Genomic DNA, 14,159 nt, shown 5'->3' on the forward strand with positions numbered 1-14,159 from the left:
CTCAGACATTGTATAACACCAGTCACAGAGTCAACAGGACTGAATGCATGAAAACACGGACATGTGGAGTGAACTCTGACCTGAGGAGGACCCTTCCTCGCTGGCCATGAACATACTTATTTCCCAGGGTCTCCTGGCATACTTAAGGGTTGAAGGGCTTTAAAATTTGTAGGCAGCCCAGAGACAGATGGGCTTCTGCATTTCCTACATCTCTGTTAAGAATTCCTGTACATCAGAGACTGTGGGAATGGAGCATCTCTGGTCCATGTGGAAGTGAGTTGTGTGTCTGGCTGGAAAGGGATGGGGATAGGAGATTCCTTAGGTGTTGCCATTTGGTTGCACCTGGGGTTCTGGCCCAGCCCAGCTGTACACTGGGATGGGGAGGCAGCCTTGGAAATTCAGCAATCAGCAAAAAATGAGACAAGTAAAAACCAACATGAGTCTGTCCAGAACTTTGCTTGTGCTCTGGAGCTGCCTTCACACATGGAGATAGCACACAGGTAGTGAGCTTGACTCCGATTTATGCTACTGGTGAGAGACAGAGGGATAGACAGACACAGCAGTCACACAACTGGAACACAGCGGGGCATGCACTCTGGGGAAATTCATTGGGTTGGCCCCCTGGACTCTGGAGCACGTCACAATTCAAAGCTTCCCTCGCCTACTCAAGGCCCCAGGTCACCTTCTGGCCAGTCACATTCAGTTCATGCTTGGGATTTTCTTCTTGTCACTCTGCAGTGAAAATGGTATTGTTTAAACATGAACTTCCTTTCTTAGGGTCCTACTGCCTGTTCCTGCCAGGTAGCTACATTGAACAGATCAGCCATTTGCTTGTCAATGTCCTCAAGGGGTACTGGCCACCACCAGGGTCTGTGCTGGGCTCAGACAGGATCTTCAGGCTGAGAGTCCCCTGTGACTTCTCCGTGCAGACACTGGTCACTGATGGTGTCTGTACTAGAGTCTGCATGGGACAGGGCTTCACGTTCACTCAGTTAGAATCAAGACAAGAACCTGACGTGACCACCTCAGTTGCCCTGTAGCTGCTCAGCCACCTGGCAAAGAGGACAGCATTCTCCTGCTGCCCAGCCCAGATAGCCCCTTCTCTGTCTGCCATTTTGTCCCACGCCTAGAAAAGTTATTTCATTTCAGGAGCTGAAACAGGATAAAATGCTACTTTCCCCATCTCACAACCACCCCTCACCCCCGAGTCTGCTCCAGGGCCCAGGCAGTGAGCTAAAGATGTCCTAGGGCAGGGAAACATGTACTCAAAGGAAAAGACATTTGGGGCTCTGAGCTCTTCCAGTTCTGACAAAGGGAATGTGGTCAGCTCTCAGGGAGCTGATGGGAAAGGTGCAGGAGGAGCAAATGCTGGCGGTGGGGGAGCTGCCAGCTAATTCACTCTCTGCCTTTTCCAGAAACCTTACAAATGCGAATGCTTGATTGAAAACTTGCCGAGTGACCTGGAATTTCCCCCCGCCCCCGTGCATCCTCTGCTGTCTGTCCCCCTGGGAGCAATGATTTGGGGTGGGAGGGCTCTCCCAAGCCATAGCTGGAACCATGTCAAAGCCAGAAGGGAATTTCCTCAGTTTCCTGCTAGAAATCAGCAGCACATAATATCACAGCACAGGGACACAGACATGCTACTGGGGCACAAAAGGGGAAAGGGGGGTGTGAAGTTCACTCTTCACAGCAAGCTCCACTCCCTCCTCTCCCACATCCCAAAGGTTGTGGGAGAAGAAGGGAGAGTGACTGGCACGTGACACACAGAGCAGCACAGGGAGGACAACATGGGTTTGCTATGAGATGAGAGTATGCTCACTTACACAACTCGCCCACCCTCCTGAGGCCTGAGGTGGTTCTAGACAGAGCAGCGCAGACATGCAGATGTGAGAGCAGGAAGAGAGGCAATGAGAGAGAATGTTAGCATCAGTCCGGGGCACAATAACAACACGGAGAAGAATGAACAGACTTCATCCCAAACCATTCCAGAACCACTGCGACTCCCAGAAACCCATGCTGGGCCAAAGGGCTGGCTCCTCACACTTCCCTCCCATTGCAGAGGTCTCTGCTGGGTGGAAGAAGCTGAGGAGAATGACCAACTGAGCAACAGTGGGAGGGCGGGTGCAGCTGTATTGAGAAGCGAATACGTGGGCAGTCCTTGCTCTTCTGAGGTGGGGCATGTTCCCCATTTCACAGAAATGTGCTGAAGTCTATGGTAGAAAAGCAATTCTCTAAGTGCTACACTTATAATTGATTAGCACTGCAGGGTTTGGTGACTCCCTCACAGCTCTTTCACTGCTGGGTATCAGGCATAAGCCTGACGTCAAATGGTTTCATGCATCCCCCAGGGCGGTGCCCCAGCTCTCTCTGGTTTGGTGAGTGTGCAGTAGTCTCAGCCCCTCATCTGCAGAGACAATGCAGAACAGAAAGGGTTTGAGGTCTGCAAGTGGCATGAGTGAGGCTTGGATGCTCTGACGGGGTTTGAAGTTTACTGTGATGCAGCAGACCAGAGGGGGCTGAGTGTGGTTCTCGGGGAGACGTTAAAAGGGATCCAGGTGATTGGAACCAAAAGGATTCGGGGAGCCAGTTCAGTTCAGTATTCACTGAGTTCACATTCCTGCATTTACTAGAGAAAATGGGACATTCATAATCACATGAATTCAACAGCCAAAGCCGGAGACAATCTGACAGTGGTATTCCTAAAGATAGGGAGTAGAGAAGGGGGGGGGTGGGAGGGGGGAAGGAGAGTATGGGGAACAGAGAGAGAGGGGAGAAGGGGAGAATAAGAGAGGGAGAAAGAACACGTGCATGAGAGAGAATGCTCTACAGAAAGAACAAGAGAATGAGAGCGGTAAATACAATTCAACATTTTATCTGACCCAGAAATCTGCTTTAGTGGTTTGATTTTTGACAGTTGTGAGAATAGTAATAGAACTAATGGCCAATAGACTATTAATGTGCTCTTGAGAGAGAGAGAGAGAGACTATTTCCCAAAGGGGACAATCCCAGGTTCTCTGGGTATGGAAGTCTGGTTTAATCCCTACCAGAGGGCCTGCAATAAACTGTAGGTTTTTCCTGCCCATTCAGGGACGCTAAGAATTTCTCTTCAGAAAATGAGATTGAGCTCGTCATCTGGTTTCCAGAAAATAGCTGGGCCAGATTGAGTGTCAGGAAAGCTCAAGAGAGTTGTCCGCTCTCGTCCCAGACGGAATCCTGCTTCTGCCTAACTCCTAAGAGGAACTCCTAACCATTCCCTTTGCATATTTCAAAATTAAGTCTCTCCCCAATGGATTTGAGAGTACAGGAACCTGTTTTAGAACATAGCTCACCACATCTCCCTCCTAACAGGAACTCTTCATCTCTCTGAATTACATTTCCAGAATCCTCCTTGTTTCCTGAAGTTTTGCTCACTGTATCAGGGGCTTTAGTCAATATTTCAATCTGGTATTGGTGTTACGAGCACAGGGGCTTAACCTTGGATTAATTAAAAGTTTCTACAAGGAAAGAGGTTGCACTTACAATGGAACAAAGTTCACAAGAACATTGTACTGAACATATAGCTCTCTCCTGCCTGCATCAGACTCCAAAGGGAGAGAAACAAGCAATTTAATCGGTCCCATTGTTTCAGACATAACTGTCTTCTGCCAAATGAGAGACAGCAAATGAAATGTGCTGGCAAGCACCCAATACAGGACACAAACGTCAGGCCCAAGTGAGTCTTGCACTGGTGGAGGCCACCCCAGATCCTTATGAAGCTGCAGAGCAACCCAAAGTCAATGCATAGAGCAAGACCCACAAACACACCTGTCTGGCTCATAAAGTACGGTGGCCATTCCCCTAGTGAACATCTCTGGATTTCAGTGGGTTTCTAAAGAGAGTGCTGTCCCAGCTGGATGTCACAGTAACAACTTTGCTATGCTTGCTAGAATGAAGTAGAAGAGCAAGAGGACTTCCAAGCTCTTTTTGAAAAATGTCCCTCCCATTCTTTTAACGTAAAAGGGTCTTGGCATGAAAAGGCTTCCCTAGCTTTCCCTGGGCAATTTCAAACACCACGACATGACTGCAGAACGCCTGTAAGTCAAGTGAAAGTCTTTCTGACACCTGACACTGCTGTGTCTCTTGGTCACAATCTGCAGAGTGGTGAAACAGGGAGAAATAGGAAACAAAATCTGTATTTCAATCGAAACCATGGACAACAGCAAATCTGCATTAGGAATAGGAGACTTATAAACACAACATCCATGATAACCATGAATGCTGCCGCAACGTTGCTTACTGCCCCACCCGTGTGCCTCAGATCTGCCTTTGGTGGTGAGAAGGGAATTCAGGTCTAATCCTTAATCCACAGGAGACCTCAACCCTCCTCTACAAGGCCCAGCCTCTCCTAATGGGAAAGGGGCTTTTTTCTATTCGCCATGTATGCAACCTCTGGGACTCTTCAAGCCAATCTCTTAATCTACCTACACAATGAGTTTGAGTGAACACGGTGGGACTCCTACAGAACCACTCTAAGGTGGCTTGCAGGGAGCTTGCTACATTGACTGCTTCTACCTTCTGCTAGGCAACCTGTTCCTTGACCATAGCCTTACAGCTGAAATGTGGCTCTTTGGAGGCTGATCTAGAAGCAGGAAAGTCCTGAATTCCTTTAGCTTCCTTTTTGTGACCTTTCTTTCCAGTTTTAAAGTTGGCAGGAACAGTCTTCTCCCTGGAGCAGAGACTCTATTCCCCTATACCTAGGCAATAATTTGTATGAAACAAAACTTCATCACCGGACGCTCTCAGTGCTGACATCAACACTGAGGATAAGCTTTGTAAGGTTTAATTCCTGATTTTTCTGGCCACTTTGACACTGAAATAATCTGTCAGGGGCATGGGTATGTTTCTTACCAATGTGTAGGTAACGTGTTTGAGATACTCATTCCTATGTGATAACCCAGTGGGCATAAATGAGCTGTAGTCAAGGTTTGCTCTTCTACTCACTCCTCAGAGTAATGGGTGCATGAGCTGTGATTAGTACGTTAGTGATCAGATGAGGTGAAGCCAGCTGTGCTTGCTGTGATATGAACACATGCTGAGACTTATTACCCACAATGCCCCTGTCTCCTTGTAGGCAATGCACATTAACATTTAAAAAACACAAACCCACCCATTCTTCCAGGGAGGGAAATCTTTAATTGGTTTCAGATTAGTGTGTCTGCTCAGGATCAAAGGGCTAATTTCTTTGCGGGGAGACAACCATTAACGAATCACTAGTTCTTCATCGACTAACCCAGAAACATGGCCCGTACTCTCCCGATACCGCGTCTCCACAGCTGTGTCCCTACAGGACATGTGTATCACGTTCTACTGCTGTCTGCAGTGCCAGGTCTAGAAGGGAAACCTCAACGACGGAGACAGAGACTGGTTTCAGGAACGCCATAGCATCCGCCTCATTGAAAACTCCTTTGGGTGGTGGCATAGTTTAGGGACCACATGGGAAACAACATACCAGCACCCAGCAAGTTTGCAGGTAAGATGAGTTTCAACATTCTTACCTAGATGGCTTCCTTAATACTCTAGCGCTTGATCTCTGGTCAATTTCCCTATCATTTGGGTATGCTCATGAGCAAGGCATTATTCCTCTGACACACACCAGGCAGGGGAGGGCTGGGCCACACTGAGTTTCAGATCAAAGATGGTATGTCTACACTGCAATTAGACACCCACGGCTGTCCTGTCCTGGCAGACTCGGGCTGGAAGCTGGACTCTAGGAACTGTGAGGTCGGAGGGTCCCAGACCTCAGGGCGCAGCCAGAGCCAGAACATCTACACAGCAATTAAACAGCCCCTTATCCCGCGTCAGCTGGCATGGGCGAGCCGCGGGTGTCTAATTGAAATGTGGTGCTAAGGTGATCACACTGAAGTGTGCCTCCATGAATAGGGGCTTCTCCACATTGCCAAACATCAGGGGCTCTCCTGAAGTGAAGGATGGACTCTAAGGGAATATGGGGCCCATTCTGCTTCCACTGAAGTCAACTGGAATTTTGCGCCATCTTCAGTGGTGCAGGATCCAGCCCTATGTGAGAAGAAGAGAGCACAACTGAATGGGTGGGATGTTCTTAGCACTAACACTCACAGTACCTGCTCCACCAACACAATCCAGCTCTGGACAGAGCCTCAGTTTCTAGCTCAATTGATTGCAGGCTGTTCCCACACTCCTTAAACTCACATGCCCCGCCAGGAGGCAGAGGGACCACCCTTTCCTGGGGAGGGAGGGGAACACAGATTTGTTCACCTAATACTGGCATTCTCTGTTCTACTTCACCATTGGACCCTAGTCCCAGCCTAGGGGGACCACCTTCCTGAGAGGTTGGGGGAGGAATTTAGTTTCTCACTTCACCTAATTCTGGCACTCCTGTCTGTACTCCTGCACTGGATTCAGAACTGACTTGGAAAGGCCACATTCTCTCCAAACAGGAGTAGAAGTGGTTGTGTGATTGTACCTATACACCAGGGGATCCCCATTATGAAAGGGCCTGAGAACAATGGATCTAATTTCATCTTTGACTTGACAAACACCAAATCTGAGCCCCTCAATCAGCTCTCCATAGGAATCTGCCCTGGCTCTGGAATGAAACTTCAGTTCTTTTTTGTGCATGAGTTTAGACACAATGAGGAGACAAAAAGCCTACAAGGAAACAGGGGGTTGTAACTGCAGTGGCGGAAAGCTTACACCAGAAATGTTACACCATTTGACTGAAACAGAATTAATTGATGAGTGTATATAGAAAGAGGTAGCTTTACCCTAGGAGCTAAATGCCTAAAGGGCTTATTTTTCTTCTCTCTCTCTTTCAGATCTGTAGAAATACAAAGCAGTTGTGGGTTTCCAGAACAGCACCTGAAAAACTCAGTTTTGCATCTAAAAATTTGCTTCAAACGATACATCTGGCATGTTCTGTTGTTGCTTAGACACAAGAACCAAAACCCTGTGCAGAGAACCCTCTAACCCGGATTCTCCGCTGAATTAGCTGGCACGTAAAATTGAGACTGTGTCGACACTATTGAACAATCCTGGCTTGAGTCGAACACTTGTTCACAGGTACGCCTTGAGGTCCAGATGACCACGGTTACAGCACAGCTGATCAGCAGAGGTGGGAGGTTTAGGTCCAGGTTCACTACACCCAATGAGAATGGCACAACCCTGATGAGACTGGATGGCCACGGCCAGAGTCACATGACACAAGGACATTAAACGAGAATGCCATTTTAAACATATGTTTTAATGTTGTACATGTAACAGGTGAGATTCGCCCTGTATGGCTATACTTTCAGACTCTGGTGCTAGGATGTAGGTCTCCAGCTGCCTTTTCACAGCTCGCTATGACTTACTAGGCCTACCACTCACTGATCAAGGAACTCAGGGATCAGGAGTTAACTTTGGAGTTGTCTTGTGATAACGCATGTCACACAGTGATTCCACTGTAGTGTCCAGAGAGCGTCCTTCAGCTGCAAGCTTTTCATAACCCTTCCGCCAGCTAATGTAAGGCTAGCACTCCAGTGGAGCTACTGCGTGACGGCTCATGTTGCCTTAGGGGCTAGCACACGGTAACTCAGAAGTTAACTCACCTCACAGCTATTTCATGGTACTGGTATGTTTCTCTGCTGCTCAGAACACTGGATGTTGGGACCTGCCGTCTCCAAGGGCCACATCCACATTAAAGATGAAGGTGGCTGCAGCTAACTTTATGCTGTGCTTGTTGGGCTCCATGGGCTCCTTGCAATTGCCAATGTGGTTGCGGGTTGAGCAAAGTTTGGGTACCACACATGCCAGCGAGACTCCATGACTGGACGCTGCCGCATGGCTCTGCCAGGATCCCCTGCCAGACTCTATGGTGCCGTTCTGAGCACTGTCCTGCAGGATGTGTGCTGCATCCGTGGACGGGGAAGCGCTGCCGTTTCGCCACTATTGTCCAAAATCTTCATCTGTGCATAGAGCATGCGACATTTGGCCAAGCACAGCCTTCCTCACCCTATTCAGCAATGGCCTAAGAACAGGGAGGAGAGAAGGAATATTCTCACTACTGATTGCCTTAACTCGGACCTTGTGTTCTCTTCATTATCAGTGCCTCTCGACCTCTTTTTCAGTGACTCTCATCAAACGTCCTCCTGGGGGAGCCTGTCTTGCAAGGAGACACAGTCAGAGAACCCAGTTTCTGTCTTTCATCCCTGGAGCTCTCTAGCCAGGAACTCTATAAACCTCTGGAAGAGAAATGCACCACAGTTTGCCTGTTGTATACTCAGAAATTAATGGGATAAGGAACAGACAAATCTGCGCACCATCGGGTCCGCTTAATCAGCCGTTCTTCCAGCTCCCCCCGGGCTCTGGTCTAATGAGAATCTCTGGCAATAGCAGCAGCTGTGCTGGGATGGCTTTTGGGAGCAGCGACCTCACTGTCTTTCTCAAACCACGGGGAGATTCCCGGGTAACTCCCTGAGACCTGGCTTCAGCTTGGCCCCTAACAAATGGCCCTCATTCGCCTCCTGAAGCAAGGAGGGGCTCAAGGACGACAGCACCAGAGGTTTTGGCAGCAGCATCTTCACTCCCCTTATGCAACCCTGCAGGATCCAAAGGCCATTTCTGGCAGCAGCAATGGCAACTGTGGGCTCAGGGTCATCTCTGGCAGGCAGGACCTCGCTATTCTTCAGCAACCAGGCGCATCCAAGGGCTGTCACTGGTGGTGGCAGCAGCAGATTCAGCTAGTTCGGCTTCTCTTGTCCTTCGTCACAGTACTGGAGGGACTGAAGGGTAGTGTGCTGTGGAAGCTTCGGGTGGCAATTTCTCTCTTAAAACCAAGCACAGGGACTGGAAAGTGTGCGGAAGTGGGCTGCATTTGTATATTTGTAAATTGTTCTCTACGTTAATTTCTGAACTGACAGGAGTTGAATAAAAGAGAAGGAATTAGCACAATGATAGAGAGCACCTCACATCACTCTAGAATATCCTATTTACAGCTGACTTCCTGGGAAATATTTCCAGTTCTTGGACACCCGCCAAATGCACCAAATTTCAGAGAGGAAAGGCCACAACTCTCATAAAAAGTGAATGAGAAACATTTAACTCTACAAGACCAGCAAAAGACGCTAAACGCCTGGGAAAGAGCAGCATCCCCCTGTGACAGTGTGGGGGAGGGTGGGGTGCTGGCGGCTCTCCGCAGGGCACGGGACTGAGGGGCCGTGGGGAACAGAAGACTGCAGTGCAGAAACTGATTTCACGGAGCACAGTGAGGGGGCTCTCTGGGAAAAGGGCTGGGATCTGGGATGATGTCTGTCAGGGAGCATGGGAGGCCAGCATCTTTTGAAGCATGACGGTCAGAAGAGTCTGGTGTCCCAGAATACGTGGGGATGGAAAGAGCTGGGGCAGGGAGGAACTGGTGTCTCGGGTGGCAGGTACAGTGGAGAGGCAGGCTGCAGCCATTCAAGGCCCATGGGCGGCAGAGGGTGAGCAGGTATCTCAGTGCCTTTGTGAGACAGGGGAGGAATGTGGCAGGTGAGGGTCCCTCTGGAAGAGAGGGGATGGTGTTTTTCAGGGAATGTGGGGGATGGAGAGAGGCTGTCACTCAGGGAGCAACGGAGGTCGCAGGGTGTTTATCTGGCGTTGGCATATCCGAGGGGGTATGTGAGGCTGGGAAAGCTGGTGTCTCTCAGGCTGTGGAAGACAGAGGAAGGCTGGTGTCCCTGGGAACCCAAGGTAGGGGGGCAGAAGAGGCGCTGGTCATGCTCATAGCCCTCAGCACAGCGTACTGAGATATTTAACCTGCTGGACGGGGAGAGGCCACTGTGGCCTTCCCTGTACAGCTCCACCAGCACAATCCAAGTTGGAGCTAGAAATCCAGGCTTGGGCCCATGGGAGGGAGCTGAGCAGGGCAGGAGCACAGGGAGGCTATGGGCAGCCAGGGTCACTTGCGGAGCATGGGGATCAGGAAGGGTCTGTGGGCAGTGGCCATGACTCATGGAATGGGGAGGCTGACACTACTAAGGGCCCTTGAAGGAAGAGGCAGGGCTATGGGAGGCTTGTGTTCCTGGGAGTCTGCGTAGGCAGGGGCGGGCTGGTGTCCCTTGAGATCTGTGAGGAATGGGGAGAGATTGATACCACTAAGGGAGTATGGTGGTCACTGACGTGTGGGTGGGAGCTGGTGTCTCCTGGGCATCGTGGGGATGAAGGAACCTAACATAGCTGGGACGGAGAAAGAAGCTTCTATGGGCTTCTTATCCCTGTCTTCTGGGGCTGCAATCTTGTCAGAGCTCAGTTTCTGGCCAGGTCTGTACTTGAATGAGAGACCTGAAGAGGAAAACCTCAGGTAGTGTGGGCAGTGGTATGGACGCCGCAGTGGGGGCGTTTGCCCCTCTGAGTCAGTGACAGTCTCCAAGCCTCAGGGTGGGGACAGGAGGGGCCGTGCTGCAGGGAGGAGCATGAGTGACTGTGTCATGGTGCTCGGGAGACCCGCGTTATGGATGGTGGAATGTTGACAGATGTGATGTAAAACTGAGGCCCTGACTACTCACATGGCATTTTTCCTGCCAACTTTCAGCCAGCCTAAATTCCCTCTGCAGTTTCAGTCGGATACGGGATTAATTTGCATTTCATGTTATAGAGGTAGTGCGTAATGTTCCTGTGGCCTGTTCAAAGGCTGCCACATCCCACCTCAGAGGTGGCTTGCTTTCACTGATGGGTTACACAATTCCTATGTACTTAGTCTGAGAGCATTTGGGATCCTTTGGGACAAAAGGCACTAGAGAAATGCAAATAATTATTAACTGTTCAGGAGAAAACACTTAAAAGAGGAACCCACAACCAAATACAGCAATTTAACAACAGATTCAAGACATAGAGAGAAGGAACATGAAACAACAGAAAGGCAATTTGAAGAGGAAAGGAGACAGTGAGAAAGGTCCGTGTTTGTGGGCAGGATTAAGGAGATGCCCCAAAACCAAACATGACAATTTCTAGGAGTGTCTGTCTCAGCTTTTCTCTCCTCTGTGCAGCTGAGGAATCCTGACATCTCTGAAATGTTCCTCAAAATGCATCTTGTGATTATGCAGCACATTTATAGGCCACCATTGCTGATGAGTTTCCCTATCTTCCTGGAGTGCCTACACTCTGCACCAATCCCCTCCCCTGACCAGCATAAGTCTTACCGTGCTGCGACCACAGGTGACTTCTTCCCGGGATCTAAAGGGGGCCCGGTAGGTTCCTCCCCCAGTGATCGTGTATCCTTATTCAGCTGTTGTAACCGGGAACTTAGCTCACTGATCACAGTTGGTTTGTCATCCTCAGCCCCGTGGACTGGCCTGCTCTCCATGGGGTCCCCCCATAGCTTGGATCTTCTCTGAAAGAGGTAGCGTGGCCGACCAACACTGGCTGAAGCCAGAGTAGCCGCATGTTGCTGGGAGATGAGCTCACTGTCCGAAGACTGCTTCAAAAGTGGGTCCCTGAAAGTAACTGGCCCCTTGCTGAGCTGGGACTTGAGTTTTGGCTTTGGAGGCACTGGTGGCTTCTCGAGTATAAAAGTTTGTCCATCCGCAAAGGAAGTGTATGTGTCAGTAGGCTCCCCGCTTTCAGAGGACAATGTAGACATACTGGAGACTGTAGAGATGGTGCTTGTGGTCTCCAGGTGATGGTCACTTGAACTTCTGGTGTCCACCTCTTCTACTCCTGAATCTGCGGCAGACTCTGGGGCTACGGGGGCATCAGAGGGCTTCCCTGAGGGTGTTCCACCAGTGGCAGAAGGTGCTACGGCTGCCGCTGGCATGGATGGCGTGCGAGGCGTAGCCAGCTGGCTGATCGGTGTGCCAGGGGTGGTGACTAGTACCCCATTTGCAAACTCATCTGGTGGAGGCACCAGCCCAATCTTGGCCAGTTCCTCCCTGGTCTCTTCATCACTTGAAGACAGCTGAGCTGGTGGGAGGGTAACTGTGTAGGGCTCCGCTTCCTCCTCTGAACTTCCTTGACCAAGTGTCTTGTCAGATGCTGGACTAACCGGAGACTTTCCCACAGGGCTGGGCTCAGTTTCCGCTTTGGGCAGCTCTGCCGGCTCCACGCTTGCTTCAGGAACATCTGGTGTCTCCTCCTTCATCTCAAGTCCTATTTCCTCTTGGCCATTACTTGTTGCATGGACCATGATGAGGCCGGCTGTCTTCTGCTGTGATGTGTCCATTATACTAATGATCATAGATTTCTTGTCTTCGTGTTTTTTCTCTTCTTTCACAGGTGTTTCTGCTCTTGTCTCAGTCTCTTTTCTCAGTGTTGTTGGAGTCCCCCAGTGGCTTTTTGCAGGGGCCAAAGTCCCAGGAGCTGCTCCTGCTGCCCCTTTGGCTCCGGGCGAATATGCAGGTGACACTAGGCCCTCTAGCTCCCCCCTTTCTGGTTCTTTGGTTTGGATGTCCACAAACAGGGGTGCTGCTCGGTCTGAATCTGGGCTCTGGATTGGGGTGGGCGACCTGGATGGGACTTGAGTGGACAGGGCTCGCTCCCTTGCGGCCAGCGCAAGCGCCAGGGGCGAGTTTGGATCTAGGGGCTTTCCTGTGAGCGGGTGGATGAACGTTGAGGAAGAGCTGCTAATTAATGGCTTTAAAGCTGAGACAGGTGAAGGCAGCAGTACATCTCGGCTTCCTAACAGCCGCTCATCAATAGACCTGGACTGCTGCAGGGATGGCATGTCGATGCTGGGGGGGCTCCCTTCAATGGCCCCAACCGAGAGGAAGACAGTGGATTTCCGCCTCTCATCAAGACGACGCTCTCTGTCCTTCATGACTCCAGCTATGGCAGTGGCAAAGGGGATGCTCGAGGGGTCGACCTGAGCGATGCCAGCGTGGTGCTGATACTCGATGCCACTCATGCGATGGCTCCGGCGTGTGGGAGAGGGCTCCCGCGTAAAGCCTCCAGTGATGGATAAAGCTGCTCTTTCCTGAGCGTCCTCTACTTGCAGCTGCTTCACTAAAGGGCTCTTCTTCCTCTGGGGCTTGGTGGGAGCAAACAGGCTAACGTTGAACTGGCCCATGTTGGCGTAAGGGTTATCAATCACTCGCCCTTTCCTTTTCAGCTTCTCTGGGGGTGTGGCGGAAGGGCCAGGCCGGGGGATCTCTGTTGGCTCTACAGGAAGATGAGAGGAGTCCTGTAGGATTATCATGGACCGGGCTCTCTTTTGCCTTTCAGGATACGGGATGGAAGTCCTTGCCTGGTCATACATCTCAGCTGCACTGATAACCTGGGGGAGGCCATGGAGTTTGGCTTCCAGGCTCGGCTTAAAGCTCGATCTTATGGTATCATAAACCCTTCCCGGAGGTGGAGGTGGGGAGAAGGATGGGGGAGGGCCTGTGTCAAAGTAATATGGAGACGGAGGAGGGGGTGGAGCCGTCTGAGGTGGGGGTGGGATTCCATGCCCTTCCCTGACGGTGTCTTGCATTGACGTGCTCCGAGGAAATTTCCCATCCATAAAGGAAGCAGCAAGTTTCTCATCTTCACCTAGGAAACCAGAAGAACAGCAAAGTCAGAATCCCAGAACAAAGGGAGATGGGGCCTGCTGAGAATTCAGTCTTTCCCTGGGCACTGCAAGCTGGAGGTCTGGTGCCCTAGTGCGGGATTCCACTTCCCACTGCATTTCTAGTTTTGAAGCGACCCTCCTCATCTTTATGCTACATGACTAGCCACTAATTTCGCAGCTTGCTCCCCTGTTTGACGAGACAGGGTGCAGGGCAGGCAATGACTGGCTCCCACTATGTCCTTCATCAATTTATTATAAATGCCTCAGTTGGTCCTTTCCACCTCTTCCCTGGCCAGGCTAAATAATCCCAGGGCCAAATCCAGAGATGCTGTAATTAGACACAGAGTCCTTGGACACAGTCACCAAATACCAAGGTGCACGGGAGCTTCCCTGAAGGCAGCCAGAAGGTGGTGGGGGTTGATTAGAGCCAGGGGTGGCTGCTACAATGTACATTCTCACCTGCACCCTCCCATTTTGCTGCTTGCCCTGCCACACTTCTATCTTGTCCCCACTTCTCCTCCCTGGGAGTGAATTACACATATTGAAACTCAGGGGAATGTGTCCAAGGGATCTGCCTTCTGTGCTGGTAAACAGATTCATAACTACGGACCAATGTCTCTCTCCACTACTCTAGTGTTTT

At 50.5% G+C, this 14,159-nt stretch overlaps 1 protein-coding gene across 1 annotated transcript in view; it reads right to left on the reverse strand.

Annotated features, from left to right (window-relative positions):
* Positions 1 to 14,159, reverse strand: part of SHANK3 (SH3 and multiple ankyrin repeat domains 3) — a 667,177-nt gene that overhangs the window by 16,852 nt on the left and 636,166 nt on the right. Inside the window, exons 21-22 of the mRNA XM_077807959.1 lie at positions 11,175 to 13,500; positions 2,655 to 2,699 (exon numbers count right to left, since the gene is read on the reverse strand). Coding sequence (XP_077664085.1) covers positions 2,655 to 2,699; positions 11,175 to 13,500 — 2,371 coding nt within the window. The remainder of the gene's footprint in view (positions 1 to 2,654; positions 2,700 to 11,174; positions 13,501 to 14,159) is intronic.

Source organism: Eretmochelys imbricata, chromosome 1, assembly GCF_965152235.1.
Source record: "Eretmochelys imbricata isolate rEreImb1 chromosome 1, rEreImb1.hap1, whole genome shotgun sequence".
Classification (NCBI taxonomy): domain Eukaryota; kingdom Metazoa; phylum Chordata; order Testudines; family Cheloniidae; genus Eretmochelys; species Eretmochelys imbricata.